Here is a 16,191-nt window from a genome sequence, read left to right as displayed (position 1 = left end):
GCTGCCTCAGCTCAGCTATTTACCACTCAGTCTCCTTCCCTCCCTCAATGCTCCCCCATACCTGGGGCAGGAACATCTGGAGGGAATCCTGAGTGAGAATGGCGGTTGTGGCCGCAGGGGGCGCCTGCCCCAGGACTATCTTCTCTGGGCTGGATGCCAAGCTCGGGCTGGCTTGAGGAGGGGTGGCCTGAGGCTGGGTGGCCGCCTGTGGAGTAGGGGCCTGTGGAGGCTGCTGTGCCTGTGGAGGCTGTTGGAGACTCATGGGCAATGGTGTGGTGACAGCAGGGGGCACCTGGGTGGCAGGCTGAACGGCCAGAACAGGTGTGGCCTCCCCGGTGGTGGCGGCTGGGGTGGGGGGCTGCACTAGCCCATCAGGTGTGTTAAGCATGGTCACTGCACTGGGAGGCAGGGTGACGCCCTGGAGGACAGTGGTGGCTGTAGGACCAGTGGGAGCTGGCTGGCTCTGAGTGGGCAGGCTGCCAGTGGCCAGTGACACAGGCATCTGGAAGAGGGCAGGCTGGCCCACCTGGATGGGAGCTGCGGAGAGGATGTGCGCAGCGCTGTGTGCCCCAGAGTGGGGTGCCAGCACGGGGCCCAGACTCAGTGGGCCTGCCAGGTTCTGGTTGGTGAGGATCGGATTGGCAATGAGCTGTCCACCTGCATGTGGTGCCGCTGCTGTGAGGATCTGGCCTCCCACGTTGGCAGGCAGGGCGGAAAGTGACTGGGGGAGTTGTACGGCCGGGGTGCCGGGCAGCAAGAACTGGTTCTGGCCAGGCAGCATGTGCTGGGCTGGGATCACGATGCTGCTGCCTTGATTGAGGAGGTGGACGCTCATGGGTTTGCTGAGGGCCCCGGGTGGCTGTGGCGGGGCTGTCCCCGTGGTGGTGACTGGCGGCTGCTTAAATACATTCGCCTGCAAAGCCGGTGCCGGGAAGCCAGACAGCACCACGTTCTGGCCGGCTTTGCCTGCGGCCATAAAAGTCAGGTTCTGGGGGGCCTTGGGCTGCTGCGGCAAGGTGCCTGGCTCACCCTGGATGGTAAGGGTGGCTCCCGTGGGGGTGAAGGGCTTAGGTGTCAGCTGGTAGAGTTTGGGGGGCAATACCCCTGCAGGCTTGGGCTGGATAGGTGTAGGGGTTCTGTGTAAAATCACATTGGGTGCTTGTACCAGTGGTGATGTGCCAAGGCCCGGGGCCACCGCCAGCGGCTGTCCCGAGGGTGCCCCACTGGCTGCTGCGGTGGCAGCCCCTGTCCCGGCAAACACTGAGTTTCCGTTGAGTGTGGTGGTCACTGCGGCTGGAAGATTTTTCTGGATGACTAGTCCGGCCCCCTGGGGGGACACGCCGGCAGATGCCAGTGTCACTGGCTCTGAAGGACCAGCTGCAGAGGCCAGGTAGCCACTGACAGGCACCTGCTTTGCCAAGAGCTGGGAGGTGGGTGGGTTGAGCGCCATGACAGGCTGGCCCACAACTTGAATGGGTGCCAGACCCAAGGTGGCTGCTGTAGCACCCCCAGGACTGCCATTGGGAAGGCCCTGGAGGCCTTGAATGGGCTGAAGGGTCACATTGCCCAGGCCCACAGGCTGCAGGAAGGGCTGGACGCTCAGGGCCTTGTTGACCACATCCTGGGGTGGCACCAAGGCCTGGTGGGCCAGTACAGTGGGCGGGGCTTGCAGCCCCAGCAGATCCGCGCTGCCTGGGAAGAGAGCCTGGGGTCCTGCAGTCACCGCGGCTCCTGCAGCTCCAGTAGCACCTGCCCCATTGTCAGCGGGCTGTAGGGTGGGCAGCTGGAAGGGGCCCAGGTCCAGTTCAGCCTCAGCCTCCAGGGTCTGTTCTGTGATGTTGGCCTCCTGAAGGCTCTGCTGAAGAATGTCACAGGGCTGGTCTGGGCCCCCACCGCCCCCTCCACCTCCTCCGGCTGCAGGGGAGCCCAAGATATCATCTTCTAGGAAGTCCAGGTCCACGCTGGGGGCAGGCTGGCTGGGCTCAGGGTTCAAGTGGTTGCCGGCAGCTTCCTGCACGTGGAGCTAGAGAAGGCAAGAGCTGAGGTTAACAAAGGCATACTATGTCTCAAGTCCACCAAAATCCAAGAATTTTCCATCTAAAAGTGACGGGACACAGACCAAACCCTGGCTGAGTTGCAGGCTTCACTGTGCAACCTGCGGCTTGCTTAATCTGACCTCAGTTTCCCCATCTGCACCTATAAGTAGGTGATAAGAACACTGGGGATGAGCGTGAGCAAAACTGCTCAGAGGGTAAAAGCACTTGGCTCACAATCCTGACGACCTGAGTTCTAGTCCAGTTCCCAGGGTGGAAAGAGGTAACTGTGACATCTTAAAACTGTCCCTATACCTCTACATGCATGCCATGGCATGTGTGAGATCACACACACACATACGCCACAAGCTAAATTGTTTTTGTTTAGTTTTGTTTTAAGAAAAGAGCCTCATTATGTAACCTGGCTGACCTATAACTTACTAAATAGACCAAGGTAGCCTTGAACTCATGAGATCTGCCCCAATTTTTAATTCAGCTGGATTATGGCTCAGCAGATACAGGTGACTGCAGACTTGACAATCTGGGACCCCTGGATCCCAGAAGGTGGCAGGAGAAACCTGACTCGGAGAGTTGTTCTCTGACCTCCACACGTATGCTGTGGTAAAGTCCCATGTATAAGCATGTGCACATACACAGCACACACAAATTAAATAAGCAAACCAACAAAACCACAGTCACAGAGACCCACAGTAACACTTACAAACCCAGAGTATCTGACGAAGAGGGAGGTTGAGACGAGGTCTCTCTACTCAATCCTGACTCTGAGTGGTCTGTACTTCAGGTTGACCTAGAACTCATAGCTCTCCCTCTGAATGGTGGGATTAAAGGAATGTACTATCAGAATGGGTTCTAAATCTCTTCTTTGCAGGCAGGTCTCTTGTAGCTGGTCTCTAGGCAACTACATAGCTCAGGATGACCTTTGTCCAGGCTAGATTAGAATTCACTGTGTAGCCTAGGCTGACCTTGAACTTGCTCTATAGCTAAAGTTAACTAACTTTTTTGGGGGGGGGGGAGGAAAAGGTTTCTTTCTGTAGCCCTGGCTGCCCTGGAATTTGCTCTGTAGACCAGGCTGGCCTTGAACTCAAATCTGCCTCTGCCTCCGGAGTGCTGACTTTTTAAAGTATTTATTTTATTTGTCTATGTGGGCCTATGTGTATTTATGTATCTCTGAAGGTCGGAAGAAAGTCAGACTCCTCAGAACTGGAATTACACAGTTGTGAGCTACCATGTGGGTGCTGGGAACCAAACCCTACTGTCCTGCAAGAGCATCCAGTGTTCTTAAGCATGGAGCCATCTCTCCAGCCCCCATGGATGGCTCTGACTCCTGCTTCCTCCACCTTCCCAGCGCTAGGATTGAGGGCGAGCACCACCATGACTGGTTTGGGTCTTTTTTTTTTTTTTTTTTTTTTTTTTTTTTTTTTTTTTAAGAGCAAACGTTCTCAGGAGTTCTGGGTAATTCACAGCAAAATGACCCAGTCCTCCCACCCCATATGGCGCCACAGAAAGGCAAGCATGTGACACAAAATCTGTCTGACTCCAAAGTTCGATATGAGGCAGGAGGTTGGGGGAAAGATAGACAGGGCGCAGCAACTGCACTGGGACCATGTGCAGTGGGGTTCAATGCTTCCTCTATGTGAGCACACTCAGTGGCAGACACAGCTCAACAGGCACATATGGTGCAGACAGCCACAGGCAATACCTAGGCTTGGGGCGTGTCAACACCTCAGATTCAGACCAATAGAAGATTTGGAGTTGGAGCTGGGAATGTGGCTCAGCTGCCTAGGTCCCTGCCTAAAGAGCATGAGCCCAGGTTCCTTTCCTAGCACAGGCAGGTGATACAGGACCATAATCCCAACACACGACGAGGCAGGAGGATTAGAATTTAAAGATCATTCCTCTGCTACCTATTGTATTTCTGGATGTTCAGGATCCCAAGAGAACTTATCTCAAAAAACCAAGACACATAAGCTTCAATAAAGGTCTGGAAGTAACCAGACAGAGCAGAGCGGCCACTGCTGTAACTGGGTCTATAAAATCCAAGTTGTTTTTCTAAACCTAATCATTATGACACAAGCTTATTTGGCATATGACGTTATGGCTGATTCATAACAAATTAAAAGATGGCGGTTACACCAGGGACTGGGGAAAGGAATCCGGGCAGGAGCAGCAGAGCTGTACGGGGGGAAAGGGGAAGAGGGAGATGAACGGCAAGGGAAGGACTTGTCTCCTTAGTCTGACAATCCCCAGGACCCACCCAGAAACAGCCAGGTGAAGCTGCAGACATGGCTCAGCAGTTATGAGTACTGGCTGGGGCTGGAGGGGTGGTTCAGTGGTTAGAGCACTGACTGCTTCTCCAGAGGTCCTGAGTTCAAATCCCAGCAACCACATGGTGGCTCACAACCACCTGCAGGTGTACACACAAACAGAACACTATATACATAATAAATAAATCTCTAAAAAGCAAACAACAAGTATGTACAGACATACATGCAGGCAAAATGCCAACAAATAATGTGCATGAAATAATTTTTAAAAAGAAGAGGATCCAGTAAACCATGTGGTAAGAAGGCAGAGACAGAAAGGACTCCAGGGACTCCAGCCAAGGCAGCTACAGGGCAGTGGGAGACCCTTATAAAACAAGCAACTGATAATACCCTAGGCTGGCCGCTGGCCTCCACATACACAAACACTTATACATCCACACACACACCTTCCACACATACTGAGAAGCAACCGAAGGTCTAGCAAAGTCAAGCACAGAGTACGTACTCAGAGCTCTCTGCAGCAACCAGGGAGGAGCCCTTCCCCAGAGTCACGTGGCATCAAAAGCACTAGAGCCAGCCTCTGCCCCTCTCTTGGTTCCTGAACCTCCCACCCAGGGCACGCCCAGGCTTGCCCTCCAGCCGCTGCACCTCCTCCTGTCCCAACACTATAGGCGATGACCAGCCAGCCACTTACCCCAGGACCTTCATAGAAGGCACTTTGGGCCTCCACAGGGGCATCCAGGAGGTCATCACTGTCCAGCTGCAATGAGAACCCCACCCCGACCCAAGGTCAAACATAAACAGGGCAGGACCAGCCTCTAGAGCAGACATGAATTTGGGTTTGAGACAACAGGAGATGGGTATGGGAGGAAACATGGGAGCATCTGTCAAGAATGAGGCTGGACACAGGCTTTCCACCCAGGGCACTTCCTGTCAATGTCAAGTCCCTTGCCTGGCTTCTAAGACTCCACCCCCCTGACGTGCCTGCCTTGCTCTTGGGACTCTGGCCTCTTGGTACGCACCCAAGATGTGCCCCTACATGGAAACCACAGCTCCTGGTAGCGCATCCTTGAGGAGGTTGTGGCAATGACACTTGTCCCATGCTTCCTACTGAGTCTTTCCCTTCTCCTCAACACAATATGTAGTTGTGCATATGCTTTTTAGGGGACGGAACCTGCAGGAGGGGCTTAAGGCACGCACCACCATGCCTGGCCTCCCTCTACTGTACCGTCCCATTGTACTCTAGAGAGCTCAGCACGTTGATGGCTCTCCTTTAAGAGGAACAGCTTGGGCTGGAGAGATGGCCCAGTGGTTAGAGCACTGCCTGCTCTTCCAGAGGTCCTGAGTTCAAATCCCAGCAACCACATGGTGGCTCACAACCATCTGTAATTAGATCCAATGCCCTCTTCTGGTGTGTCTGAAGACACTGACAATATACTCACATGTGTAAAGTAAATATTAAAAGAGTGAGAGGACAGCTTACTTCTCCCATATAGAGTGTATACTGGCGTTAGTGGCTCCTTCCTCCTTTCTTCCTCAAGGCAGACACTTGTAGTCCAAGCTAGCCTCCAACATGCTAGTGGTTAAAGCTGGAGGTAAAGCTCTGATCACCTGTGACTACCCCGAGTGCTGGGATTATAGGTATGCCCCACCGTGCCTCACTTTGTGTGGTGCTGGGGAAGGAACTTAAGAGCTCTTACTTAGCAGCTGCCAAGTATCTGTGTGACTCATGAAACTAGGTCATAAAAGGTATTATGGCTTCCTCTTGGCTCTCTATCATGGGTTTCTTGTGATAAGCTACCATAACCTGGGCAGTGAAACAGTGAGAAAGGGGCCCATGGGAAAGGAACTCGGGCCTCCTGGCAGTGGCCATAGGGAGGTTAGAGTAAATATATAGCTGACTCTAGACACAGAACAGCGGTTCTCAACCTTTCTGATGCTTCGACCCTTTAATACAGTTCAAGCTGTGATGACCCACAACCATAAAATTATGTCATTGCTACTTCATAACCGTAATTTTTCTACTGTTATGAGCCACGATGTATTTTCTGATGGTCTTAACTGAGTCCTGTTGAAGGGGTCATTCAATCCCCAAAGGGACCACAACCCACAGGCTGAGAACCACGACCTCAGACACTTGCAGCTCCTGCTCTATACACACTGCTGTGACCCTGCAAGTCCCTGGGCCAGACCACCCAGCTGATTCCTGACCCAGATCCCCAACAAAGAAAACGTTAACAAATAGGTGCTAAGTCACCATGTGGGGGGGAATCTCTCATGCCACAAATAGTTCCCCACTGGTCCCTCCAGAGGGCCACATTTTCCAAGATTTTCTAAGACACAAATCAAATCTGCTGTCAGGTTCAGAATAAATAAATCAGTCATGTGTTGGTGGTGGGGAGGCAGGGTGGGTGGATCTCTTTGAGTTCAAAGCCAACTTGACCTACCTAGAAAGTTCTAAAACAGCCAGGACTACAAAGAGAGACCCTGCCTTACAATATACAAACATACAAACGAATAAAAAAATAAAATAAAATCACTGAACCAAGTCTAAAGCACCTGGTGCTGTCTCGTAATAGTTCTGAATTTAGCATCTCTCTCAATTTTACCCCTGCTACATAGAGTGCTGTGGTCATGTTTAATGCCACCACCTCAGAGTGACTCCTTCTGATCACACTAGCTAAAGGAGAGCTTTGCTTTCTTCTAAAACATGTGTATAGGTGTTTTGCCTGTGTGTATATGTCTGTGCACCGCGTGATGACTGGGGTCGTCAGAGGAGGGTCGGATCCCCTGGAACTGGGTCCTCTATAGGACCAGCCAGCTCTCTGTTCTGTTTTCTAACACCGGGCTTCTCTGAGTAGCCCTGGCTGTCCTGCAGCCCACCCTGTAGACCAGGCTGGCCTCAAATTCACAGATCACCTGGCTCTGACCCCTGAGTGCTGGGATTAAAGACGTCCCACCACCACTCAGCCTACAGACAGCATTCTTCACTGCTGAGCCATCTCCAGCTTTGGGCTTCATTTTTCTTTAACACTCTCTCTCTCTCTCTCTCTCTCTCTCTCTCTCTCTCTCTCCCTCCCTCCCTTCCCCCTTCCTCCCTCTCTCTCTCTCTCTCTCCCTCCCTCCCTCCCCCCCTTCCTCCCTCTCTCTCCCCTCCCTCCCTCTCTCTCTCTCTCTCTCTCTCTCTCTCCCTCCCTCCCTTCCCCCTTCCTCCCTCTCTCTCTCTCTCTCTCTCTCTCTCTCTCTCCTCCTCCCCCCCCCCCGTGGATGTGTGTGTGCATGCATACATGTTATCACATGTATATGCAGGTACACACATGGAGTCAAGAGGAAGACATTGAGAGTCTTGTATTTGGGAGACACAATTAGATTAGGGCAGTCTAAGGCCCAGCTGCCCCTTCACGGGGTGGCCCCTGGAGGTAATGTGGGGGGTCACAGCAACTGTTTCTGGAGTGCACAGCTGGAGGGGTACAAGAATCACCTCCTAGATGCCCTCCTGGGGCAGCACTCTTGCCCTCCTTCACCTTGCACCACATCCTCACACCCTCACCACTCTGCCCTATTACACTCAGACACAGGCCCTCTCAATTGATTTCAGAGCTAAACGAGGGATCAGCAAGCTCCAGTGATCCTTTTGTCTCTGTCCCAAAGAAATGAGGTTACAGGTGCACACAGCCACGCCAGCTTCCTGCACTGATGCTGGGGATTCGAACTCGGGTCTCCATGCTTACACACGCTACACATACAGCTCTCTAGCGCCTCTCACACGCTATCCATACAGCTCTCCAGCTCCTCTCGTGGTTTCTTTTTAGCCATTTTCTGCATGACACTTTTAAAGAAAACCTTAACTAATAAATGATATTTGTTTGTTTGTTTGTTTATAGGCAAGGTTTTTCTATGTAGCCCTGGTCATCCCACTGTGTAGATAACTCAGAGATCTGCCTGCCTTTGCCTCTTGGGTGCTGGGATTAATGGTCTACACCTGGCCTTTTATTTATTTATTTTTAATCTAGTATGATATTTTAAGAAACTATGTATATGCAATACAGCATCATGTCCAAGTTAAAATGTGCGGATATTTTTGCACCCCCACACTTTTTTAAACGACTGACTTATTTGGTTAACCAGGAAAATGATACAGCAAGAGGCAGAGACTTGGGGACCTGGACCCCCCTTCGGAGCCGGAGGCTCCGTGCCCAAGGAATGCCCCTCCCTTGCCCCGGGCACTTACCTTTTCGGATCCATGCAAGAAGTCGTTGAGGGCCTGAGGGTCACTGCAAGAGAGAGGGAAAAGAGACCTTAAGGAGCTAGGCTGAGGAGTAGAGAGAGGGGAGGGGTGTGGGAGACGGGCATGGGTGGGTGGGGGGAGCCCGTTACTCACCAAATCACGTCTAGTAAGCATCTCCCATCCTCATCATCCATTTCCACTAGACGGGGTGGGGGTGGGAAGAGGGTTAGGGAGACACAATTAGATTGAGGCAGTCTAAGGTCCAGCTGCGCCGTCACGGGGTGGCGCCTGGAGGTAGTGGGGGGGGGGTCACAGCAACTGTTTCTGGAGTGCACAGAGCTAATGGAGGGGTACAAGAACCACCTCCCAGGTACCCTCCCACACAGAAGTCCTGAGCAGGGATGGGGAAGCATCCTTACCCTCCTGTCCTTATGCCCAAAACCCGCCCATCTGACAGTGATGATGAAGGTCGCATCAACTGAGATTAAAAGGTCTCTCTCTGATGGGGCACAGGCCGTATGCTAAGTGCTGCAGACAGGACTAACTGAATAAACTATGGCTCCCCCACCTTAAGGGTGAGGAGTTGGAGGTACCTAAATCAGAGGCGCCATCTTCCAGCAAGTAGGCTGTACATGCATGAACCCTAGGAGCACATCCGTTCCGATCTGCAGCGTGTCTTTCTACTTTTGACTTATACAGTCTAGTTCAGAGTCAAAACCCAAACCCACTGGGTGTAAGACAGCCTGCACCTTTGATCCCAGCACTTGAGAGGACGTCTATGAGGTTGAGACTAGCCAGGCCTGCATGGTGAGACCCTGTCTCAAAAACAAAATAAGCTGAACTGTCCCCTCAGGGTCTCCCCCTAGGCAGGCTTCAGCTCGACTTGGCCAGCCATGTCCCTGAACCCAGGCACTTCACAGCCCACTGTTTTTTTTGAGCAGTCTGTGGTCCATAAGGTGTGGTAGGGGCCTGTCCTGAGTATCAGTGGGATAGACAAGGGAGGGAGGGTGAGATAAGAGAAAGAGAAAGGGCCACCACATTCCAGGGTGAATCCGGAAGACCAGTGCAGTGTGGGTGTCAAGCAAAGAAAGTTGTCGTGATGTATGGCAGTGGGGACTGAAGCAGCAGGGAGGGTCACAAGGCTAGGCCAGAGAGGTGGCAGTGTGGGGTTGGCCTCCACAGCTGAATGATGAGGATGCGGACGGCTAACGTTTGTCTGGAGCTATCTGGCGCTCACCACTGGCTAGCACTGTCAGAGTCCATGACAAAGGTTAGCGTGGTCAGCCCCCCCGGGAAGAGGAAGAGGCTGCTGGACAACTGCACCCCAAAAGGAACGGATACTGTCTGCATTTTCCATCTGCCTCCCACCATACAGAATTCCTACCTGCCAATCAGCCACCTACTCCTTCAGAGCACCTAACCATATCCCCTCAGCCCTAAAACATTCCTCCAAAGCCCCCCCACCCATTCCACACTGCCACCTACTCCTTCAGAGCACCTAACCATATCCCCTCAGCCCTAAAACATTCCTCCAAAACCCCCCCACCCATTCCACACTGCCACCTACTCCTTCAGAGCACCTAACCATATCCCCTCAGCCCTAAAACATTCCTCCAAAGCCCCCACTCACCCATTCCACACTGTCCACCTTTTTTGAGATAGGGTCTCTCATTGGCCTGGAGCTCACCAATTAGGCTAGGTTGACCAGATAGCTCACCCCAGGTATCCTATGGTCTCCAGCTCCCCAGCGCTGAGATTCCATGCCCTGCTCTTTACATAGGTTCTGGGGATCAAATACAGGTCCTCACAAGCACTTTACCGACTGAGCTATCTCCTCAGTCCTTCCGGCATCTGTCCTCCTTTCCTGCTCTCCTATCACAGATCCATTTGATCACCTAAGTGCCTCTCTGTTCCCACTAAGCACTCACTTAAGGAATGTCAAGCAAACACACCCATTCATTCATCTTTCCCTTCTTCCAGCGCATCAATCCTCTGGCCTCAAGCTGGTCTTTCCCTTGCAATACCATGAACTGGATAAATGAGGACCACAGTTCCCGAGTTCTGGAAACTTACAGCTCAGGACAAAGGGAACTAACTCCTTTGCCAACGGAACTGTCTTCCTGGCCTTTCCTTTCTTTGTCATTACTGTGGTTGCTGCAGGCCTCACAGGTGCTCTGTAACTGAGCCACACGCCCAGCCTGTCACGGGGGATTCTAGGCAGGGGTTCTACCGCTGAGCCACACTCATATTGCCTCATTATAGAATAAGGAAAAGGCGAGGCTTGAGGGATATCCTTCTACACATATTCTGCAAGTCAGATGCCAGTGGCCCTACAAGACCCCAAGAGTAAACTGGAGATCTTCCCTGGTTACCTGTGCTATGAACGAATCATGAAGGGAAGGATGGGGTGGCCACTCCAGGTCTATGCAGGGCCCCGGGCTGGGGACTTTGACAGTGTCCTTTGTGGGGCCAGCTGTGGAAAGAAAGGAGAGAAGCTGTGAGTGAGGAAGGTCATGAGCTAGCAGAAGGCATGAAGGGACAGAGACGAAAGGAAGGGAGGGAGGAAGGGAGGGAAGAACCTGGAAGACAGTGAGCACAGGAAAGGGAGGGAGGCTGAAAAGACAAGGGAGCAAGTTTTTTATAATCCTGACACTGGGGAGGCTGAGGCAGGAGGATGGAGAGTTGTAAGTACGCCTGGGTTACATAAGAAGATTCTGTTTTAAAACAACTTAAAAAGAAGCAAGCAACTACTGCAACTAAACTGAATGACAACTAAGAACCACTATTACCTAGTTCACTTAACACAAAGACTAATCATGTAGCTCAGGCTGGCCTGTGAACTTGAGATCCTCCAACCTCAGCCCCCAGTGCCAGGCTTACACTGTGTTCCACCAGGACAGCCCCGTCGTTAAGTTTCTAAAGGAGGAACAGAAAGAGGGGGGAGGAAGAAAGATGGAAAACCACAAGTTGAAAGTCACCAAGCAATCTCATATATTATTAGGAGAACAACGTATATGGTGTGCAAACTGTATATATACACATATCACGGCACACACTATACCAAATCACTTACTGACACTTCAGTTTAATATAAAATCCCCAATTCTGGTTCTATATTACTATTCATTGTTCTAGGGACTGATCCCAGATAATTATGTTTGAAGTAAGTAATCACTTTACCAAAGCTATACCCCTCATACTGGGGGATTCTAGGCAGGGGCTCTACCACTGAGCCACACCCCCAACCCCTCACTGGGGGACTCTAGGCAGGGGCTCTACCATTGAGTTGTCAAACCACCAACCTTCTAAAGTCTGGGGGGGGGGAGGAAGGGTGGCGGCGGGGGCGGGGGGTTATAGAGTATAAAAGGAAGAATAAGCCTTCACTATGTAGCCCTGGCTGGTCTGGAATTCATAAAGGCCTGCCCTGCTTGCAAAGGATGGAGATTAAAGGTGTGTACCACAACTTCTGGCCCTATGGCCAGTTATTATTTGAAATAGGTGTGTTGTATTAAGGACTCACAACAGTCCTGGCATCTGTGTCCTGGGGGATAAAGGGTTTGGTTCACCCAGGCCTGTGGTCACAACTGCTCCATCAACCACTTAATGCAGGGCCTTGGTTTCTGGCAAAGGCACCTTATCTCGGATGTGCTGGTGTTCCCTAGCTGAGGTCACCTCAAACATCAACCCTCTCTGGCAGATACCCTACAACCTCTGTGGCTGACAAACTGTACTACTGTCCAGGGGACACTTCAAACAAGGAAATCATCAGAAAATAAAATGTCTGGTCACACAGGCACACTGACCTACACCTGCGTTCCTGTAATCCTAGAATGCAGAGGAAGGAGGACAGTGAGTTTGAGGCCAGCCTGGGCTACACAGCAGGACTCTGTCTCGAGAAACATAATCACAGTGGTAAGATGGCTCAGTGGATAAAACCCGGTGAGCTCAATCAAACGGTACCCACATGGTAGAAGGAGAGAGCCAACTCCCTCCCGTAAGCTGTTATGGGCCTTCAGAACTGGAGCTAACATGGCAGTGAAGTTAAGACAACAGCTCTGGCTAAGTCCCTTCGAGTCAGTGACCACTCAGTGGAGACAGAGCACCGGTCAAAGGCCCTGGAGCACAGGCCCTCTCCTTCTGGGTTCCAGGTGTGCTGCCTTTGACAGTTGACAATGCCTGTGACAGCTTTGAAGCCACGGTGGCTTCACTACTACTGTCCCCATCCCCTGCTGCTGGCTTGGCCCAAGCTCTGTAAACAACTGTCTCCAAATGATAATTAAGGGGAAGCGCCAGTTCTCTGCGAGGACAGCTTTTATTTTGTTGTCTTTACACTTATGTAATTGGTGGCGGTGGGGTGCGTGCGGAGCACGTGTGGAGGACAGAGGACAACATGGAGGAGTTCTCTCCTTCCACCATGCTGCCTCCACAAGTACCTTTCCTTGCTGAGTCATTTTGCCACCTCTTAGTGTGTGTGTGTGTGTGTGTGTGTGTGTGTGTGTGTGTGTGTGTGTAGTGTATATATGTACATATATTTAATTCTATATATGTATATGTACTTAATTTTAGAGACAGGACTTCTGTGTAGCCCTGGCTGTTCTAGAATTCTCTCTGTAGACCAGGATTCAAACTCAGAGATCCTCCTGTCTCTGGGATTAAAAGCAAGTGCCACCACACCTAGCTTTGCAGTAGTCACTTAAGGAAGGGCGGGGAGATGAAGGGAGGGAAGAAAGGAAGCTGGGGAAGAGGGCTCAGTTAGAAAAAGTGGGGCTTCGAAAGCATGAGGCCTTGAGTTTGATCACTAGCACCTATTCCACAGAAAAGTCTGGGTGTGGTGTCATACATCTGTAACCTCAGCATGAGAGAGGAGGAGATAAACAATCTCTGGGGCTTGCTGGCCAGGTGTTGGTGAGCTACAGGTTCAGTGAGAAACTATCTTAAGAAAGGGCAATATTATAGGTTGTTCTCTGGTCTCCAACCACACAGAAAGACAGAGCAAGCAAGAGAAAGATGAGATGGAGGGCAGGGTGATTGCTCCCCACTGAGGGGTTGAAGGTGGGGGCGTGGCTCAGTGGTAGAGCCCCTGCCTAGAATCCTCCAGTGACAAGTTTGGGTGTGGCTCAGTCAGTGGTAGCAGACCTGACAAGGATCCTGGGATGATCTCCAGAGAAAATACGCAGCCAATAGCATACAAAAGGATGCCCAGCATAACTCACGGTGGGGGAAATGCACTCCAAGTCCCAAGGAGACAAGGCCCCACATCCCCCCCAGAGCGGCTACCAGGAAGAAACTGGGAAGTAGCAAGTGCTGGCAGGGCTGTGGGAAACCGGAGCCCTTGCTCACTGCTGGAGAGAGTGCAACTCTGTTGGCTGCTGTGGCAGGCTTTGGCAGTTCCTCAGAACATTAAAAATAGCACAAGCAGTCAACACAGTAAGTCTACTTCTGGGTGTGTGTGCAAAGAAATCAAGTCTTAAATAGGGATTGGCACACCAGAGGCCACCACAGCGTTTTCCACAACAGCTCACAGGAAGCCACCGAGTAGTCGTGAACGGATGGATAGATAAATCAGCTGTAGTGTATATGTGTACGATGGAACATTCAGGAAGCTCTAACAAGAACACATAGATCAGCGGTTCTCAACCTGTGTGTGGGTCACAACCTGTTTGGCAAACTTCTAACTCCCAAAATATTTATATTACGATTCATAACAGTAACAAAATTACAGTTATGAAGTAGCAACAAAAATACTTTCATGGTCTGGGGGTCACCAGGGCATGAAGAGCTGTATCAAAGGGCCACGGCATTAGGAAGGTTGACAGCCACCGTCACACAGACCTTGAGTTTGGAAAGCTGAAAGGAGGTGCAGGGCTGGCATGGTGGCACTTGCCTGTAATCCCAGCACTTGAGGGGCAGGGAGATCAGGAGTTCAAGTTCATCCTCAAACACACAGTGAGGTCAAGACCCCCCTAGACTGCACAAGGGCTGCTTCAGAAAAAAAAAAAAAAAAAAAGGGAAGAGTGCCAGCAAGAGTGCTCAGTGAATAAAGTCACCTACCACGAAGCTTGGCATCCCTCTACAAGTGTTTACATGTAGATAAATCAGACTGAGGCAGGAGAGATGGCTCAGCAGTCAAGAGCACTGACTGCTCTTCCAAATGACCCAGGTGGGCCTTACCAGGGCAGGGCGTGTCACTGCTTCCTGTCTGAGATCCCAGAAGGCGACCCCGAGGTGGTAGAAAGAGGCTCAATGAATGTAGAGGTGAATAAATTAATACATGATGGGTGTTAAATAAACAAGTCCATTCTTTTGTTCAAAGAGCATCCATTAAATGCCTCGTGGAAGTAGAGAGAGGTAAAGAGGTCTGAGAGGTCCACGGCCGTGGTAGGGAGGGGCACGTGGCCAGTGGCTCTCACGAAGGGACAGCCCTCCCCAGCTCAGCCCATCTGCTTAAAACCACTTGAAAAAGCAACTGAGCCATACAACAATATACACAATGCCATTGACCCCAAATAGCAGCACCCGCTGACAAGATCTGCTGTGGACGTGAGCTGAGTGACACGGATGGAACCCATGCTGGGGGAACACCTGGACTCACTCCTACACCTCTCTGTGTGGAGGCTGACCCTACCTGGGGCCCGCTCATTACTGCCAGGCTGTTAGTGCCTGAGCCCCAGTCTCACTTGTTACCCAGCTGAAGCTGACAGATACACATTGCCCAAGCATGTCCTGGGCATCAGGCCTAGCACGAGCCCTGTCATCACAGTGACGGTAACAAAGAAACAAAACTGAGCCACGCTTTCCGATACAAGAATAGTGACACACTACGGGTGAAGACACTGGGTCCTAATCACATTGTGGAGTCAGAACTTGAACCCAGAACCCATGACCCTGCCGCTCTGACTCTTCCCCAGCAGGCCTGCCAACTGCAAGCAGTCTGGGAGAAGAGCCGTAACAGGGTGTCCTTCCAGAAAGCCCTGAGGCTCCCTCCTCCACTCCGTCACTGGGAGCTGCAGGGGAGCCAGCCTTCTAGCGGGATCCGGAATTCAAAGGCTCCAGTAAACACAAAAGAATGGCTACCGTTCATTTCCCAGAATGATCTTAGTGACCCTTGTGTGCCCTACAACGAGGGCACTGAACTGCATCCCAGCTGCTGGAAGTCCACCTGCTCTTCCCACCACTAGCACCCAAGCACCCCCACTCCTTGCTTCCTCCTCCCTGGCTTCCTCTCTCACATGGCCAGCCTGCTGCTCCACCAGCAAAGGCCTTTGTGAGCTGCCATTCATACCGCTCACACCTCTGGAAGCAGAGTAACAGGCTTGGTTTAAAACAATCAAATAGACTGGGTGTGGTACACTTGTAATCCCAGCACTCTGGAGGCTGAGGCAGGAGAATTGCTGGTTCAAGGAGGCCAACCTGGGCTTCATAAGCAGAATTTGCCCCAACCTCCTCCTCTCCAAAAGAGATAGACTGACGCTCAAAAGCACAGTAGTCCTGTGTGTACTCACTGTGTGTACTCTGGGGTCAAGTGAGGCAGGAGCTGGGGGCATCCTATCTCCTTCATGATCACCTGGCTTCCCCTCAAGCTACAGTAACCTTGGCACCACACAGTAAACAGAAGTGTACAGGCTTGGCTTCCGAAGGACCGTGG

At 51.7% G+C, this 16,191-nt stretch overlaps 1 protein-coding gene across 2 annotated transcripts in view; it reads right to left on the bottom strand.

The window, feature by feature from the left end:
* BICRA (BRD4 interacting chromatin remodeling complex associated protein) overlaps positions 1–16,191 on the bottom strand; it is a 67,419-nt gene that overhangs the window by 13,931 nt on the left and 37,297 nt on the right. The window contains exons 2-6 of one of the 2 annotated variants that reach the window (XM_080908537.1): positions 10,919–11,019; positions 8,700–8,745; positions 8,550–8,592; positions 5,013–5,078; positions 62–2,023 (exon numbers count right to left, since the gene is read on the bottom strand). In XM_080908537.1, the coding sequence (XP_080764663.1) occupies positions 62–2,023; positions 5,013–5,078; positions 8,550–8,592; positions 8,700–8,740 (2,112 nt within the window). In that variant the 5' untranslated portion in view covers positions 8,741–8,745; positions 10,919–11,019. The remainder of the gene's footprint in view (positions 1–61; positions 2,024–5,012; positions 5,079–8,549; positions 8,593–8,699; positions 8,746–10,918; positions 11,020–16,191) is intronic. The other variant, XM_080908538.1, reaches the window with a different exon arrangement.

The sequence above is a fragment of the Micromys minutus genome (assembly GCF_963924665.1).
Source record: "Micromys minutus genome assembly, chromosome: 32".
Classification (NCBI taxonomy): domain Eukaryota; kingdom Metazoa; phylum Chordata; class Mammalia; order Rodentia; family Muridae; genus Micromys; species Micromys minutus.
The sequence above is the reverse complement of the archived record's forward strand: the minus strand, read 5'-3'. Positions and strand labels throughout refer to the sequence as shown.